The following is a 19,175-nucleotide window of genomic DNA, read 5'->3' as shown; positions in this document are numbered from 1 at the left end:
CAGATTTTTATTTTAATTTTGAAACATTAGAAAAATGTATAAAGCAAACCCTTTAATTTATGTACAACAAACATTTAATTTTTTGTTAATAAGTACATACATATGTATACAAGGAGACCATTACTTTTTTCTACATATCTCCGTCAAAAGTTTAAAAAGCTGAGTTTACCCAGCATGTTCTGATATATTTGTCTATCAAAGCATTTACAAACTTTTCCCATATTCAGCCATTTTAAAATAAATGCAGTGCCTTATTGATGAGCTACAAAAGCCATTTAATTTGATTCCGCAATTAAATTGCAGGGCTTGCGAACTTTTTCCACTGTCGTCTGCTGGCTGGTCACGTTATCGCCATCCTCACCCACAACCTTATCCTCATCCTCATCCACATCCACATCCACATCCTCATCCTCATCCATCGTCACCACTTCCAGCGCCGCCGCCGATGCCGCAAAGTGCAAAATGATGATGATGTCTCCGCCTCCTCGGAGGTCCTTCGCCTCCGCCTGGCACGTGTATGCGTCACGTCGCCTGGTTCATCACCAGGAGCCACTCCCACTCCCACTCCCAGTCCGCCCACCTCCTCACCCACCCGCAGCTGTGTAAATTTGTAATGTTGTTGGCTTTGGCTCATGAAAGTTCCGCTGGGGGTTCATCAACGTCCTCCCAGGATCCCCGGACTCCCCTGCATTTGTAGGCTTTGCTGTGGCTGCCTTTCTTGACACAGCGTGTCCTGGCATTGGTCCTTCGGCGTCCTCCGTCCTCCGTCCTCCCCATCTCATGTAAGCTCCTGCATCTTCGACGTGCCGCGCTTTGTGGCATATTTTAATTTTGTTGCAGCCCGAAAATGCAAACTTTTCTCGGCTTTCCCCTTCCTTTCCTTCCCCTGAAATTTTCCCCCGCATCGCTTTGTGCCGCTTGTCAGCAGCGTGTGTGTGTGCTGGAAAATTTTAATTTTGGATTTTTGCGGCCACCGCCCAACTTGATGCAGTGACAACTTCTTTTGTCAAAAACTATTTACATATTCGTAAAATTGTATTCGTTTCCCGGTTTTTTGGCCTTTGCTGTGGCCAGGGGCAAATTTACATACTTGCGCCACTTTGCAGACGCTTTGGTAAAGTGTAAAGTGGTTCTAGCTCGAGTCGAATTCATAAATCCTGGCCGGCACCGCATCTTTCTGGTTGTCCTCTCCAAATGGCGGGGAACTTACAAAGCTGCTTAGGCGGCAAATACCGCAAGTCGTCTGATTCCCAACTTCTGCATCTTCAGATATTCACAGAGGGACTGCAAAACAAGTCACTCGACAAATATACATCCGCTAAGGAGCTTATCGCAACCATTTAGATGACAGGTGAACAGGTAAAGGTCCCTCTTCCAGGCTTATTAAAAGTGTGACGATGAAGGACAAATTCCTTGAAGGGTATTCAAAGCGAATTCAGCGTAGCTCTGAAATATTTAACAGGTCTAATGCCAGCTATCTAGTAGGATATTTTTAGAAACTACCATTGCAAGTTCATTAAGCCTATGTCTTTCAGTAAAAATACTGTAATTTTAAGAAAATCGATTTCGAATTAAGATGTTTTCCATTTTAAACAATAAAGTGATTAGCACCAAAACTTCAGAAAAATTCAAACGTTTTAAAACAGTGTATCTTTAGTGTTTTATTTGCTAAGCATAAAATAGCCTTATATTGTATTGCCTTTTCATAAAGATTTATTAAATTACCTTCATCGAGATAGCTTCTTCAACGTTATTTAGCCCTGATAATTAACCGTTTGTCTATTAACTTCAGAAAATAGAATAAATATATTTATTGCTGCAGCGTCTGGTCACAAATCACTGCCTTTGATGGCCAATGAGTGCGTCTTAATTTGACAGGCGGCAGTGCATCCTTCTAATGGCCAAATGAGGCGATTCTGGTGATTCAGTGCCTCATCCATTCTCGTTGTTTTGGTCATGAAGGCGTACGTGCGTGCTGGCCATGTTTGATTTAAGGTTGTGGCCCCGACCTCTGACCATTCCCATTCCCAATCCAGATCCCAAACCCCATCCCATCCTCATTTCTGGCCCATTGAGTGATGGCGCCTGTTGAGCTCGCTGGTTGCCCTTGTTTTGGTCCTCGCCATCGACCTCGCTGATTTGGCAGAACCATTTTACGATACTTTCGCTTTTATGACCTCCATTCGCCTGCTAACTTATTTACGATGGGTCCTCTTTCAGGGGCGAACCTGCTCCAAATCACTGTACTGTAGTCCTGGTCCTTGGATAATAACTGTCACTCGAACTGGCGTTCCAGGCACTGAGATCTCATAATTAAGGTTAATTTTGTTGCCATCGATTTCGACGTGGCTTTCTGGAGTGGTGCCCAATAATGTTTGCAGATGACTCTTATTTTCGGGGATGCAAAAACCAGCAAAATTACTTTATTTACGACCTCGTTTCAGTTGCAACTTTGACTCAATGTTGCTTTCGTTATGGGTTATAACCTGACTTTCATTTCGGAAATTTTGACATATTTAATGTGCGTACTTTTTGTTTACACGATTGCATAAAGTACATTTAACGTAAGATAAAAATACTTTACTGATTTTGTGAAAATTTTAATGAAATACTTTTCGTTTGGAACTCATGTAAATGAAATGGTTCAAGCAGAGATAAAAGACAATGTGTTTTATCCGAAATATTCTTGGATCAATACAAGCTGTTTCATTGTGACGTATGCTCCATGAGCTTACTCACTCACAATAGATTGTCATTGGGAAATATGCATAATTTTATTACAGTGTACTCTTTTATTAAGAGATGATTATACACAGAGAGAATTATTCAAGTGTATTGTTCTTTAATTGAGAAAATTCGTCCTTAAAAACCGAGCAAGTACATTTTGGTATCAGTTTTCTCAATACTAGAACGAAATGGTGAGAAGAGAAAAGTTAAATTGTGTTTATTTATCAACTTGTTGATAAGTAATCACTAATAACTGGAATAATAGTTTATTTTTTATTGTACATTGTTTATTTGAGGTATACAATGTAAATACCGCCAATTTAACTTGATTCGAGCATAATTACAATATTTTCAACTTCAAAAATGTTGTTCGTTGTTTCTATACCTTAGGGATAATTATACCAAAAAAAACAAAAATTAAGATTATAATGACTCAACGTTACCCGCTAATCTGGCCAACCCAAATGTCAGTCGCACACAATCTCTTTCCCGGAAAATGACGGGGCTTTGGCAGTGGCCCAGTGTCACAGTGTCCCAGGCTCCGGAGTCCGGACAAGTAGCCCAGATCCACGAGAACCACCACTAGAACCTAGAACCTAGAACCAGCAGATGGGAAATTGGGTCGCGCGCCACAGAGGCGACAGAAAGCGGCTGAAACATTTTTGTTTTCAGCTTTGGCACATACATTTTCAAGGTTTTCCCTGGAGAAAAAACAGAGAGAGTGAAAGCGGGGTGGGGGGCTTGGCCGCTTTGGCTGCCTTGGCTGCCTTGGCTGGCATTTTTCTAATTTTCTAGTTGAACATTTTTTATGCATATTTTTTTAGTGGCACTGTCGCAGCTTCCTTTGGCAAATAAAGGATTTGGCTTATGCGCGCTCTATTTGTGGCCACTTTCCTTGGCTCACATTGCACAAAACACCCACCGCTCCTGCACTTTCCCACCCACACAGCAGACCGCATTAAATAATGCAGTGAGTGGGCGGAAAGGGGGTGTGGCGAATGAAAAATGGAAATTGTTGCTGATAAAATCACAGAGCTATCAGCAGAAGAAGCAGCAGCACGAGCAGAAGCTGTTGCCGCATTGCAGCCGCAGTGGCAGCCAGCCACCCACAGTCCCAACCCACTTTGCCAGCCACCCAACCACCCAACCACCCACTTTCCCAACCTGCCACACAACATCCTTGCTGGCTGTCATCATTGCAAATGTTGCAGCGACAAAATTATGCCTGCATGTGTGTCCGGGTATGTGGAGCATCAGCATCCCATGTTGGCTGAGCGGAAGCCCCACAGGGATTGAACCTAAAATGTCAGAGGCATCAACGTGATCTGGATAATGTGGTGGCTGCGGCTGCCACGCCCCTCCCCTGCCCACCCACCAAGCCCTCAAATTGCAGTGGATTCGTATAACCCACACCCACCCAATCCTTCCAGTCCCCCAATCCTCCCGAGCCACCCAACCGCCTTCGAGTGTCGCAAACTAAGCAATGATTGGCCTTAACTATCGACATGTGATGCCAGCGCATATTTGCATATATGTAAGGATGTGCGGCGACATCGGATTCCTTAAACGTTACTTAACCGGGATGCAGCTCCAGGGATCTGGCATGTAATCGATAGGGGAATACATCAATGGGCTCTGTTCTCCCTGGCCAATTTCAAGAGAATTTGACAAGAAATTAAGATGTCCTTTGAGTTCAACTTGGCAAGTAAATAAGAACTTGAATTATTTTAAATATAACATAGATATATAAATAAATAAAAGTATTTAAAAGACATAAGATGGCAACAAAATATATATATTTAATGTATGGCATACGACATGTTTTTACTTTAGCTATCGTATTTACATAATTAAAACTTTTTTTTTAAATAACAACAATATAAACCGATTATAACATGCTAATCAACACCCGCCAAAAACCATCACAGTGTATGAATATTAGGCTGTTCAAGTTTTTTATACCCACATACGTTAGCAAGCGATTCCATAATGAAGGTATGCAAATATATGAATATGCACGCTGTTGGCCTGGATAGTATCTTCTCTCATCTGGGACAAATTAAATATACATTACCCGCCCCATGTAAACACATCGGTGTTTCCGATGGTTAAACAAACGAATCAAAAATCTATAAATAAATATTTATACTTTTGTGGGGGGTGTGTGCTTTTTTATTGACAGAGGAGGAGAGGGAATATCGGATTGCCACACTATGCTGCAAAAGTATCGATGACTTTTATTTGATTACGAAAATGGAGAAGCAACATCACTTAATTCACTTAGCATATATGCGCATTTGCATACATATCATGCTGCCATGAGTGATTCTAATTTGAATTGCCTGTTTCACAGTTCACTTCGTAATAATTCAATCTACTGTGCACCGACATCCATCTGCACATATCTGTCCTCGAACGTATGCACATACATAATTACAGCTCCCTGCACTTTACCCATCCTCGACAACATCCCATATCCCGGCAATCCGATACCCACATGAGCGAGTAGCAAACTCTGACTGCGTTGCTACCACAATTTAATTGTTCACACGGCGTTGCTCGACCCACTCACGTGATTAGCCATTTCCAGGCGAATCAATACACTGATGGTGCTGTGATGCACTTGGGGAAAAGGTGATTAAATAACTCTAAAAGTAGGGGTCTTGAGAGATAGTCTTTTAAGCCCTGCATTGTTTTAGACTAGGGATATGAAGTGCCTCTGTAGTAGTGAAATGCGCTGCTTCGGATGTCTACCACTTTTTATAATCAATTTATTTGCAGTTCAATATTACAAATTAAGAAAAGACTAGCCTTAACGATGAAATCTATCCTTCAATATCTAATGTTTCAATGTTTTTCTGATTTCATTGAGACTTGTTCTCAGTGTACCCACGAACCTCTATCGTCAGTGTAAAATGCGCTGTAACAGAATCACTTTACCTCTTCGATTTGCATATGCAAATGTGAAATATTGCTAATAAAAATGTGGGGCACATATTGCGCTCGCAGGAGTGTTTTATTTTTCCTCGAGAAAGCTGCCAATGTCGGCATAATTACCAGATACCAGGGCGGATACGTAATCTGTAAACTCACCTTGGGCGTGGCAACGGCATGGGCTCCATCGTAGACCAGCAGGTGATCGTTGCAGTCGAGTTGCAACATGTCGAAGCGGAGCATGAAGCGCTGCAGCACCGAGTGCGTCTGGAAGGTGATGATGCAGTCCAGATTCCTCTCATTCTGCGACCAGAGCACTGCCCCATCGATCTTCCTATAAAGTTGCTGCAGGAAGTGGTTCTTGCACAGCGATTGCATGTAGTCTGCAAGGAAGAAAAGACATTAACATTATTGATTACCTTCATTTTGGTTTCTAGAAATACTTATTTCATACAATTTTAACAAATAAATGCACTACCTTACAATTACGATTTAACCGAATAATAATAGAACTTTATTGAAATTCGTTTCATTAGTATTTGTTGTCACAATTAACATAAAACATTCGTATAACACCAGAAGCTTTATAAATATCTTTTCCATCTTATTATATTTATATATTTTTATCTATTTCGTGACCCTCCAGATACAAATAGAGAAGTAACAGTAGGCAGACTACGCCCATCGCATAGAGAAACCCTATATCCAGAGAGTACCCATTTGTGGGCTCCAATTTGTCGATCTTCTTCTGGAGCCTCTTTAGAATCATGCAGTGAAAATAAAGCGTCGCCATGTGCTGAATGATCGTGTGTTCCACCAACTGCAATTCCTCCAAGCGTTTGTGGAACTCCTCGAATCTGAGTGTCAAAGCCTGGTTGTATATCTTGCTCAGCACCACCGTGGGAATGTCCGTCATGGAGAAGATGCTGGCATCCAGTCCGTTGAGGTTCATCTGCTTGAGCAGAGCCTGGTTTCTCAAGGTCGGAAATAGGTGCGGATAGTCGTCCTCTTTCGGACTTAGCAGGCGCTGCAGGATTTCTCGCAGGATGCTCTCCTGAATAGGAGGAAGTGAGGTGTCCATCTCATTCGAGGTTTCTATTGTCTGAAGGGCGGCTTCATATTCCCCGCGGCATATACTGATTATCACCGAGTCGGCCACTTGACGCTGCTGATGGTTGAGCCGGATTTTAAGATCGGTCATGGCTCAAAATTGATATGGACAAAATCTGACAGCCCTGGTTAGGCCAGCTTTATTATATATAGTAAAAATACTTTCATAATAGATGTTTTTCAATTTGACGGATGGGAAGAAGGGATTTTTTGAAAATTTCGGATTTGAGAAAGTCTTTTCCATATTTACTTACAATATTATAGGGACCAACATGATGCCATCTTTATTTCTTTAATTTTTTGTTAAAAGAAGACTTCGTGCAGCACACTCTGTATACATTGTGCTGAATATTTCCACAGCCCACATATATGGGATAAACTCAGCTGCCCCACCCACTTATGCAACCCGGCACTCCCCCAGAAATCTGCAGGACGTCTCCGCTGGCAACTTCCTTTGGCTTAATGGCGCTGCGGCGTCTCGTGCGCTGCGCCGGAAAATGTGCACTTAAATTTTAATGGAAGGATGAAAAATTCATTTACGCTTCGCTTCGCGTATTACTCGCACATGTTCCCGTGCTCACTAGTTGCGTTTATTATGCCTTTCCAGACTGCAGTTGGGCTTGGCAACTGGATGCGGTGGATTTGCATAATGCCTGATCACGAATTCAACGCACACGTTAATACCTAATCTACCAGTGAGCCGGGCAAAAGAATGGGCTCTCGAAAATCTCTTTAAAAGGGTGTTCATTTTTGGGAAATCGTGTGATAAAAAATAGATTAAGTTATGGTGAAACATATTATGTTCTGGATCAAAAAAAGCTACAAGGAATGGGAATCTAAAGATAGAAGTGTCAGAACATACTTAAAAGTTGAATATTAGTTATTTCTAACATTTCAATAAGTTATGTAGAAAGTAGCTTTAAGTTATGATGAAACATATTATGTTCTTGAAGAAGTTGGTATAGAAATCTAAAGATAAAAGAGTGTCAGAACATGCTTAAAAGTTTAATATCAGTAATTTCTAACATCTTAATAAGTTACATTGAAAATGAAAACCATGCTTTTCGCATTAAGTTGTGATGAAACAGATTATTTTCTTGAATAAGTTGGTCAGAAACGGATGCATGGAATGGGAATCTAAAGATAAAAGAGTGTCAGAACATGCTTAAAAGTTTAATATGGTTTATTTTTAACATTTAAAGAAGGTATATGGAAAATGAGCGGCCTGCTCTTCCCATCACCCCATTCTATATCTTTGTCCCATGGCGGAATATCTATTTTTCCGAAGAACTTTTCTATCGTTGGCCACTTTCAGTGATAAGTTTGAATTGTCCAAGGGGGACAGTTTCCGTGCTGAACTTTTAATTTGCCGCGGCTCAATCAAAACGACCTCAACGACGAGGAGCGCCAGAAAGTCGAGGAGGACCAGCTGCAGACAAGCGGCAATGCGAAAATAATATCGCATTATTTAAGCAACTTTTAATTAGTTTGATGGCGCAAACTATGGCGCTTAAGTGCCAAATGCATTAACATGAAACGAGAGCCATTTGGAGGAGCTGCTCCGCCAGTTGGCCAGTGGACGTCGTGGCATGCAAATGAACCGGGGACTTCTCTCAACATAGTACATAGTAATACTATGATAGTATGGCATGGTATGGTATAAAAGCAAAGCTGGGGCGGGTTTTAAATGAAACACAATAATGGGTGTGAGGGGGGAGCTAGGAGGTAGGGCGGTGGGTCACCCCCTGAGCTTACGTGCGCCTGATTTCAGGCAATTTCCTGCCTAGCAACCGCTTCCGCTCCCGCCGCCGCACTAATTCAATTTCGCCCCCAATAAAACGCACACGAAAAGATGACGCCGCATCCTGGCGAGCCAGCAGATGTGGAGCAGGCAACTGGAGGGCAGGAGGACAGGAGCAGAAGTACAGCAGCAGCACGCCCAAGGAATTTACTACAAATTCGTTTTACGCCCAGCACAGGAGGCGGATGATGGGCAAAAAGAGCCATCATGTGAGCTCCCGGCTTCCCTGCAAATGCCTCATTTTCGGTCACAAATGTTGTCGTCGCCGCGTTTGCCAACTTCAAAATTGAATTCACAATTTGGATTGAATTGCTTACAGAGTTGGCTGCCCTTTGTTTTAGCCCCTATTGCTGTTCTACACAGAGACAAACAAATTGGTAAATAAATAAAACAAATAAATAACAAAAAAAAATTGAATTGGTTGAAATAGTAGCATACTTTTTGGGGCCACCATTTGGAATTTTCTGGGGATCGTAATAAACTTTAGATACATTATAATACATATTATACCCATTTTCATTTAAGGTATTGTACCCATACTATTTTATGTTTGTCTAAGTGTAATATATTGGAAGACTTAAACAAGTTTTATATATTTTCCCCTGTATCTCCTCCAAAAAAAGGTACCCAACAGCCTAACTAGGTAGACAGTTCTCCTGCTTTATATGTAATTGCCAATTTCGTTACACATTTCGCTTTGATCTCCGGCAAAGTAAATAGCAGTGAGTAGCAAAGAGCCGAGCTGGGCGTAAAGTGGGTGGTGAAAAGAGGGCGTGATCCCGCCCCTCCTTTGCCACCTGCACAAATTGGCCGCAAGCCACTTGGTGAGTAATTTTCCGTGGCCTTTCAGGCGGTGGAAATTTTCGGAGCCAGCTTTTCCGGCTAACTTCTGTACGTTGCTCAACATTCAACATTCTAGTGAATAAACAAGCAAGAGAAAAATAACTCTCGAGTCATGACCTTAAAGAGGGATTAACAGATTAGCGTTAAGTAATGGTTCACAATCATGATACCAACAAAATATGACCGTAACACAGCGGTCGGTTTGTTTCAGGGCTGGCTAATGGCTTTTTCATTGCGCCTGGTAATCCAATAATATTTACAATTATAATGGACTAGCTGTATGTGTTGTATATATTACGAAGAATAATATTTTATAGTTTAAAAGGTTGAATTGGGTTTTTAACAACACCCAGATAATTGAGAACGGAAATAAGTCAAGATCTCATTATTCTCACTTATTCAAAACGAATGTACTGTCAAGATGAAAGCACCCGAAGATTTAGCTTTAAACTATCTTTGCTTACTTTTGAGTTCTACAGAACTGCTTTGACAAAGTTTTCTTTGGGTGTGTATACTCCATACTTATTTTAAAATATTTTTATTATTTTAAAAATTAAATGAAAAAACTACAAATTATATTTTTGGTATTCTGACATACCGAAATATTCCGCCAATTGATGTTGTGTGCATTAAAAAGATCTTTATAAATGTAAGGTAACGTGTTTCGAAGATCTTCTACAAATATAGTTTACCAAAGATGGCCAGACAAAGTTATGTTTTCGAAATAATATACAAATTCAACAACATCCCTTCTAGGGATTCGATAGTTTTGAGAAATTACACGACTTCCGGGTGGAATTCGGCTGGAAGAGATTTCTGCTGCACTCCTGAATATGTATATCAGAAGTTATGCTATCGGAGCTCCTCGTCTGATAAATTCACTTGCAGCTGCTGCTGGTTGAATAATTTCACTCAGCTGGGAGTGGAACATCGACAGCGACAAATGGGGCAGCACAGCCCCGAGATCCATGTGCATCTGTATCTGCATCCGCATCCTCGTCCGCATCCGTATCTACGTATCTGCATCCCATATGGCAACTAACGGGGGTTGGGGGCCAAAGTGAGAAATAGAAATAGAATTTCTGCACAATTTGGCACAGGGATGGGGGCTTGGGGGACGAAAGCCAAGGAAATGAACCGGCAGAGACAATTGTAAAATATCAATTACGTTGTGTGGAGTGAAAATGGAGCGCAAAGTGCTCGGTTGCCGCTTCCGTTATCATTGGCTCCTAGGCGGCCAGAAATCCCTCAATCATTTCTGGACAGGATTGCGAGGAGTGGAGTTTAGTGGGGGGGGGGGCTGTGTGTACCCCCATGTTCGAATCGGGATTATCATGCATCTGCGCTGAGCCCCCGGGGAAGCAGATATTCCGAGATAGATAGGGGGCGGAATCACTCGAAAGGAGTGGGAGTTTGGAGTTGGATGTTGGGGATGGTAGTTGGGCAAAGGACAAGAGCAAATCGTGGCTGCCTTCGGGCTGTCGGGTTGGTTTTCTGTGTGAATGTGAAGTGAAAGACAAACGAAAGCCGCGCAGGACGTTGAAGCCCATGTGACATTCATGGCAGCCCCAGGATGGAGTCCTTTCCCATCCAGCAGATACATTTTCTATAAATTAAGGCATTTCTGACACAAATGCTGGCAGCTTCAGGGAAACAATTCCATTTGCGAAGAGGAGGCGGCACCGCGGATCTGCTGGCTGAAGTTGCAACATGCTACAAGTTCAGCTTCTTCATGAGCCAACTGCCTGCACTCAGAACAAATTAGTGTCAATACATAGGTGATACATAATATTCAGGTTCTCAATATACATTTTTAAAAAAATATCTAAGAGCATATTCTAACCTTTAAAAATTTTCTGAATAATTATTTATATTGCTATCCTAATACAAAATATACAGAAAACCAATACTTAAAAACTAATTATTTTAAATACTATGGGTCTGTTTTTTAATATAATGTTGAGGTTCGAGATTGTTATCTATCAAGACAGCAATTTACTGATACCAGTTAACATGACATTGAGAAATCAGCCCTATATCTTTTAAGTTGTCCTCTCAGTGCCCTCGCATCTAGATATTCACACATAAGTATGTTTATCTTCAATTTGTTTATGCATTCGTTGGGAAAAAAGGAGGAAAATAAATGGGAGGTAACGGAAAACAGATAACGACATGAAACAGAGCGGGGAAAACCACTCGGATCTGGAAGGATAACTCGGACCGGGGGCAGGGCTTAGTTTTGATGGCTGGGCAGCAAAAACACAGGAAAACGGAATTTTCGAAATTAGGGATAATGCCCGGCTTAAGTCCTGAGAGTGTCCCACATCAAATGGGAGATGGCTCAAAAAAGATATGCTCAATCTGTTCAGGGAAATATCAAATCCAAAACTGGCTGAGCCTCATCTGCCACTCAAGCCAATTTTTCAGTTAATGGCCGGGATTACTCGGTCGGAATGTCATTTCCTAGGACTGAGCCACTGCCAAAAGAATTAAAATTGGCATAATTAACTTGGTAGCTTTGCTTCCCCCGTTATTAATCGACTAATAATGGCACAAGATCTGTTTGCAAGCTGCAGAGAGTTCTTTTATAGGGCCAATCGAGAAAGCCCCTGCAGAAAACTTCTTTTTGCCGCTCGCTCAGACTTATCATGATGGTTAAAATCCCTCAATTGCCATGGGCGATTCGCAAACAATCTGCAAACGTCCAAGTTGTGGGTCGTCACCATAACTCGTGGCCCTCGGAATCGCATTGGTAATGGCCTTTCCAGGGAAGCAGGAGCCATTCTGCAGCTTAATGCTTCCGGTCGAGGGGTTGCCGGATGTGTTTGGCGGTCCTAAATGTGTTTTGGCCCAAACTCCAAGTGCAGTTCTTTCTCCATTCGCCCCCCTGGACACTAGATGTCTTCGTCGGCTCTGGCTGGGAAATGATGTTTACTCTGCTTTATAACTTTGTGCGCCTCCCGATTCCTTTTCCTTGGGGCACTGCCACACGCATGGACCGACCTTTGCAAGTACGGGGATCTTTAGCCACACCGGGAGAATCATATATGTACCTACCAATATAAGTTGAATACTACTTTTATAAATTTATATAACTGACCGCTAGTTTAACCAACTAAATGTTAAATTACTCTAAATATTACTTAGAGTTAACCCAATAATAATAATATTTATATCATGGTATTGTTTCTGTCAGGTTTGAAAATCTTTTTCTTTTTAATCATCAAGCGTTATATTCACGGCATTAAATTTCCTAAAAAATCAAAAACAAATAATAAAACAATTTTTTTTTTTGTTTAAGATAGCATAATGGGTTAAAAAAAACCCCCTTACATAATTATAATTTTGGCGTTTTTGATCCCGCCTACAACATATTTATTGTTTCATTGATTCATCCATTAATTGACAGCAACTTACTTTTGTCGAACTAGACCAAAAAGGGATGCCAGCTTAACAGTATATAAAATTATATATTGAATCAAACAGCCCCATAAACTCTGGGTCACCATCACTTTTTAAACATATCCAATAACTCGAGACTTAAGCAAATGTTGCTATATGGTTATATGGCAATGAAATGGGGATTATAAAGAGTTATCGGAATTTTCTTCAAGTGTAGCTTTGTCACCCTGAGAGCATCGACAAATATAGAACGAAAGTAGAAGCAGGAAGCTTTGCAGCCCGAGAATTATTATATTCGTTGACACACGTAAACAAGCGAGCGCTTCCCAAAGGATACTTACAAGGATAATCACTGAGCACTGCAAATACGCTGGCAGGTATATTGCAACTGCAAACGATAAGTTTATTTGATGAATTTAACTCTGTGCCGAACTGTGATTAGAGAAAGTTTCGAAGATGCCTTGGCAAATATTTCGTTGGCTCGGAAAAAGTTTGGTTGGAAAAACAAAATATACGAGGGGAACTTCAATATTTATTGACTCTTCATGTTTTAGTTGGTAGTTCAATAAAGTGGTTAAATCAGTTTTAACTTTTTCCTCATACGGATGTATTTGAAAAGTTCCTCGGGTGTTTTAGTAGTTATTCAGGTACTTTTCGCTGACTTGGCACAAGTGTATTTTCGTTCTAAATTGAATTAAAGGAGCTTCTACTTAATAGTAAATAAGTTAAATAGCCATTCCATGGCTAATAAATCAAAGTCCCGTAAGAAACTGCCTGCAATAACTTTGGAATTTTAATTTATTCTTGTTAATCAAGGGGTTTATTTAATTAGCCCTCTCCTCGAGAATTCTCCTTGAACCCAGCCCCAGCCAGCCAGAAGGCTAATGCCCATTTAAGGGCTTATACTTATACTTAGCATTTCCTGCAGGCCAGAATCCCCAGACATCGGGATGCAAATTTAATGTAAATATTTTAAACTAATTTTCAGTGATTATGCAAAACCACAAATAAATCTGCAGCAATGGAACAACCGAGGATGCCCACCGTGGATGCTGGGATGCTGGATTTTGGATGTTGGGATGTCGGATAGTGGAGGCCACAAGGAGCAGTGGCACAATGGCTGGCTGGAGGTAACGAAACCGCAACCGGGGCAAGCTTAGTGCGTGCCCCAGAGCGAGGATTGGAGGAAAGTTTCGTGGGCGGGTTGTACGGGAAATAGTGGGGATATTAGGGCTGTCGGGGGTTCTGGTGCTCCGGGGGTCAAAGTTGGTTTTGCTGCCTGGCTCAGTGCTGTGGCAAAAACTTTGGCCCGAAATCTGGTCGGTTTTCGATCATCCCCGCCCTCCAGCACCGCTCCTTCACTCCGGATGTGCCCGGCAACTTGGCTGCAACAAAATAATTTCGCTGGCTCGTTTGTCAAACTAATGGCAGGAATTTGAGCAATTTAAGCAACAAAGGTTAAACAATGAATTTCCTGTGCTCCGATATTGAATTTTACTGGCCCCCGAGTGACCCTCGGCTTCCGTGTAAAGTCATTGGCCTTACTATACACTGTGGGGAAATCCATTAGTCTTTTATTCAAAAATTTAAATTTAAATTCATTTATAACCATAAAAATAACTTAGGAAAGGCTTTTTAATTTTCAGACTAATTAAATTAGGAAGGTATGCAAAATTGTATGTTAATATATCTACTTCCTTTTTTTCTTATACTATATTTGTTAAAGTTTAAAAATGCATGTATCTCAAACATGTCTCGAATTGAATTTACAGATACATTTGATAACATATTTTCCACATTAATCATTTATAAGATTTTTTTATTTTCAAGTTAGCTTAATAATAATATCAACAAAAAAAGATAGCTAACAATTATAAATTAGATAATAATTTATGTCATGGAATATGTGAATACTGATATAATAAATGTTGATTGATGTTCCTATTCCTTGCTTACTGGTGCATTAATATATGAGGCAAGCTTGTAGCACTGAAATCTTTTTAAATATATTGGATGAACTTGTAAACCTTTCTGTGTGCCTGCCTTTCTAGTGTAAAATGAAGAACATCACTTTTTAGAGTGCATAGTCCCACAACCTACGCTCCGTTCAGTTGACTAAGCCGGAGCTGCTGGCTCCGACATCTGGTGCCGTACTCACACGCTCCATTAGCGCCACCGAAATTCGATGGCATCTTGGAGGCGATGGCGATGGGATGCCCACAAGGACTCGCAGATGACGCCCCTGGACTTTCGTCGCTGCTGTTGCTGCCTTAATGAAATAATTGAAGTAAATGCCTTTCGCCTGGACGACTCCGGGCATCCAGCTCATCCGTCAGAGGCGTTTGCATAATGAGCATAATCTCCCTCCCCTGGAGATCTCCTCCCCCGGGAAGTCCTCCTCCGTCAAACCGTTCACGTGGCTCATCGAGCTCCATTCACCGCCGGCGGTTTGTCAAAGTAATTGGGCAATTTGCGTGGCGCATTGGACAGGGCTTTTAAGTTCCATGGATATTTATGTCAGTCCGCAATTATGACAGGTCGCATTAGCTCGTAATTACCCAATGATTGTAGTTCTGCCACGCGAACTACTTAGCCTGCTCATCAGTCATGATTTGGGAATGGGAATTGTGACAAATCAATTGGGGATGTGACCCAGTTAATACGAAGTTAATTCCCGGAAGTTCCTAGGCTGTGGCAAACTTCTTATTAAAATTCTGAGCAATGGATCTGAAATTCGGATTCCGAATGTTGCAACTCTTGAGGGGGTTAACTAGACTCCAATTATATGAATGGAAAACGATTGTAAGTTAAAAGGAGTAAGAACTTGAACTTAAACTTTTCTATTCGGTAGAGGATTAGACTCATTTTTCACATGGTTATCATAACTCTTTTAAATGTATTCATTCAGGAAGTTGAAAACTAAGACCCTATGTTACTAGAAAAATACTTAATTATAATGTTCATTATATTGGCTCTTAATAAGCAGAGCTTATATTTCTGATAATATCATACGACTAAGTCCACTTTCCCTTCATTACAGTTATTGAAAGGTAATTATTCAGTAAACCTGCCGTCGGCTAATGTCAGTGAGCCATCTATAGAACCATTTTAGTATCCACCGGGACAAGGACCACATCGATACCGACCATATGAAGATCTTCCAGGACATTCGAGCTATAGTTAGGCCCTCGCAGATCTGCGCACTGCTGCCACTTTATAGCGGGGATGACGAGGAGAACTTCCGACTGGGCAGACTGGGTCGCTGGTACGGACGTCTGGTGGCCCTGGCCATACTGATCAGCTCACTGACCTTCGGCGAGGACGTGCTCTTCGCCTCCAGGGAGTACCGACTGGTGGCCAGTGCCCAGGGGAACACGGAGGAGATCAACAGGACCATCGAGACGCTTCTCTGCATCATCAGTTATACGATGATGGTGCTGTCCAGTGTGCTAAGTGCATCCCATCACTGTCGCACCCTGCGAGACATAGCCAAGATCGATGAGTACCTGGTGGCCAATGGTTTCCGGGAGAACTACAGTTGCCGGATCCTGAGCATCCTGGTCATCTCAGCGGCTTCTGGAGTACTAACTGTAGCTTTCTACTACATCCATTTTCGAAGTGGCATTAGCTCCAAGAAGCAGGCCATCCTACTCCTGGTCTACTTCCTCCAGTTGCTCTACTCCACTGTTTTTGCCTTATATCTGAGGACCATTCTGATGACTCTGGCCCAAAGGATTGGATTTCTTAACAGAAGACTGAATACTTTTGGCCTTCAGGACAGTGATAACGTGGAAAACTGGAGTGAGCTGAGTAATCTTATAGAGGTGCTCTGCAAATTCCGCTACATCACCGAGAATATGAACTCCGTGGCCGGAGTGGCTTTGTTATTCTACTTCGGGTTCTCCTTTTACACGGTGACCAACCAGAGTTACCTGGCCTTCGCCACCCTGACTGCCGGTTCATCGAGTTCACAGAGGGAAGTGGCCGATACCATGGGGTTATCGTGTGCCTGGGTTCTGGCCGAGACCATCACCATGGCTGTGATCTGCAGCGCATGCGACTGCCTGGCCTCCGAGTCGAATAGTACGGCCCAGATCCTGGCTCGGGTCTACGGGAAGAGCAAGCAGTTCCAGAACCTCATCGACAAGTTCCTCACCAAGAGCATCAAGCAGGACCTGCAGTTCACCGCCTACGGATTCTTCTCTATCGACAACTCGACGCTTTTCAAGATCTTCTCTGCTGTCACCACTTATTTGGTAATACTTATTCAGTTCAAGCAATTGGAGGACTCCAAGGCGGTTGACCAGGCATAAGAGGAATTAATGTAACAACTGGTTGCACTTAAAAATTTATTTGTATCTTATAAAAGAGTATTAAATGTTTCAAAGTTACTTATTGTAACTTAGAGAATATTTTTAAAAATCTTATCGATTGAATTTTTCTACATAAATATACACTGTTGTTTTTATGCTCTAGTTTTGTTCTTTAAAATGATATTAATATCATAAATATAATATAAAAAGTAGTGCTCATAGAACTTAAGGCCATAAGACTTCTGTACCCTATTCAGTTCTTTAAAATTGATAAATTATTTAAAATATGTAGGTGTTTTTATATACAAAGTCCGCTCAATCTTATTTGTGATTGTTGCTGAATAACGCTTAAATTAAAAGTAAGAGGTAGGAGGAAATTAGGTTTCTGTGTTTCTGTTAAGTGCGTCAGTACCTACACCATAATTTGTCTGGGAGTTACGTGATGGAAATCAATAACATGCTGACAGCTGCAATTTTTCCTCGGCGCCTCTCCCCGACTGGCAAACAAACATTGCAATGCGTAGAGCTCATCAAATCATGCTGTCGAGAGTCCTGCGGAGGACACATGGGGCGTCGGTGCCAGAGGGCGTGCCACGTGCAACTTAAACGCATCATTAAACTTTTGTCACTTTTCAGAATGTGGCAACCTCAGACCAGAGGCACTCGAGCGTGCGGCCAAGATGAAGTGCCGAACTAATGAAGGAACTATGGGCCATCTGGGGCAACTGGGGAGGCCGAGGGGACTGAGGGTGCTGAGGTGGCTGAGGAGCTGGCGGGGAGGACATGCCTCAAATGGGCCAGACGATAAGATTCACCCGAGTCCGCCTGTCTCTCGAGCTTTTCCCTGCCATTTCATTCCACGGCAATAATCAAGCGAATTGTCGCTTGTCAAAATGTTTGAATAGTCAAAAGTTTCTGAATTTATTTCACTTTTTTCCGGCGGAGGCACGGTTCTGCTCGATAGCACTGACTTTTAGGTGAAATTTTATTGAAATCGATAAGAAAAACTTACGAAAAGAAATTCGATTTGTCAAGTAACTCAAATTAAACACTTATAAATAAATATCGAGAAAATGAAGAGAAAACAGGATGGTAAAATCTGTTATTCAGAAATTTAATTCTTATATTATTGTATACACAAATAAATCATACAATAACTTTTGAAAGCCCTATTGCCATTTTAAATAATTTTTATACCGACACTGATAAAAAACGGAATAGTACAAATAAATATCTGCATATTCCATTAAAAGTTTCGGATTAAATATTTGAACTAAATAAAAAAACATTTTGCTTAATACAAAATATAATAAAGTGCGTGATTTAATTAGAAAATATTTAAATCAAGGCAGAAAATATTAGTTATTTTAGTCATATTTACTTTAAATATTTTACGTAATTAAAAACCAAATTGTAATATTAAATTGCAATTTTAAAATCTTTCAACTAACAAATGTTGATAAATAAAATATATGTTCCTATTTAAAGTAAACTTTTAAAACCGCTATTAATGAACAACATGGCAAAAAAAATGTAGTTGAATATAAAAACATTGAATTTACTACGTAATATTTTATCGAACTCTTTTTTCTTAAAGAAGGGGCTATAATCATGGTGGATAAATGAAAAGACCAGCTTACGCTTTGAAAAGAACGCTGCTGTAGTCGTTTCTTAAAATAAACCTAACTTTCTCCGTACATCGTAGCTACTTTTTCGACGAATGGTCAAAGGACCTGATTCTATTTTTTCTGATTGAATAAACTTTGACAGTTGCGCTTGCAAAGGGCAGTTTAATTATGTGCGCTTTTCAACTTTTCATTAAGAACTTGTCAAGGAGCTCTCAAGTTGTCATGCAACCATCGAAGGGCTACCCAGTCCCAATCCCTAGACCAGGTCCAGATCAATTCCCGGAACGGAACGAGTAGGTAAACCCAGCTGAGCCCCCTGGATATCCGATGTTCGGTGAGAGGACTGCAGGGCTTTTGTTTACTTTAGCCCTGGCAAATTGTTAATTAAATTTCGCACTGCCCTACGCCGGCATTTTC

General features: G+C 41.2%; 2 protein-coding genes across 2 annotated transcripts in view; one reads left to right on the top strand and one right to left on the bottom strand.

Moving 5' to 3' along the window:
* The window catches only part of LOC119553309, a 37,201-nt gene that overhangs the window by 3,535 nt on the left and 14,491 nt on the right, over positions 1-19,175 (bottom strand). Inside the window, exon 3 of the mRNA XM_037863635.1 lies at positions 5,821-6,044. Within this exon, the coding sequence (XP_037719563.1) occupies positions 5,821-6,044 (224 nt within the window). The remainder of the gene's footprint in view (positions 1-5,820; positions 6,045-19,175) is intronic.
* Positions 15,967-17,130, top strand: LOC119554658 (gustatory receptor 68a). The gene has a single exon (XM_037865659.1). It carries the CDS (start codon positions 15,967-15,969, stop codon positions 17,128-17,130), a length of 1,164 nt encoding a protein of 387 aa, XP_037721587.1.

The sequence above is a fragment of the Drosophila subpulchrella genome, chromosome 3L, assembly GCF_014743375.2.
Source record: "Drosophila subpulchrella strain 33 F10 #4 breed RU33 chromosome 3L, RU_Dsub_v1.1 Primary Assembly, whole genome shotgun sequence".
NCBI lineage: Eukaryota > Metazoa > Arthropoda > Insecta > Diptera > Drosophilidae > Drosophila > Drosophila subpulchrella.
The sequence above is the reverse complement of the archived record's forward strand: the minus strand, read 5'-3'. Positions and strand labels throughout refer to the sequence as shown.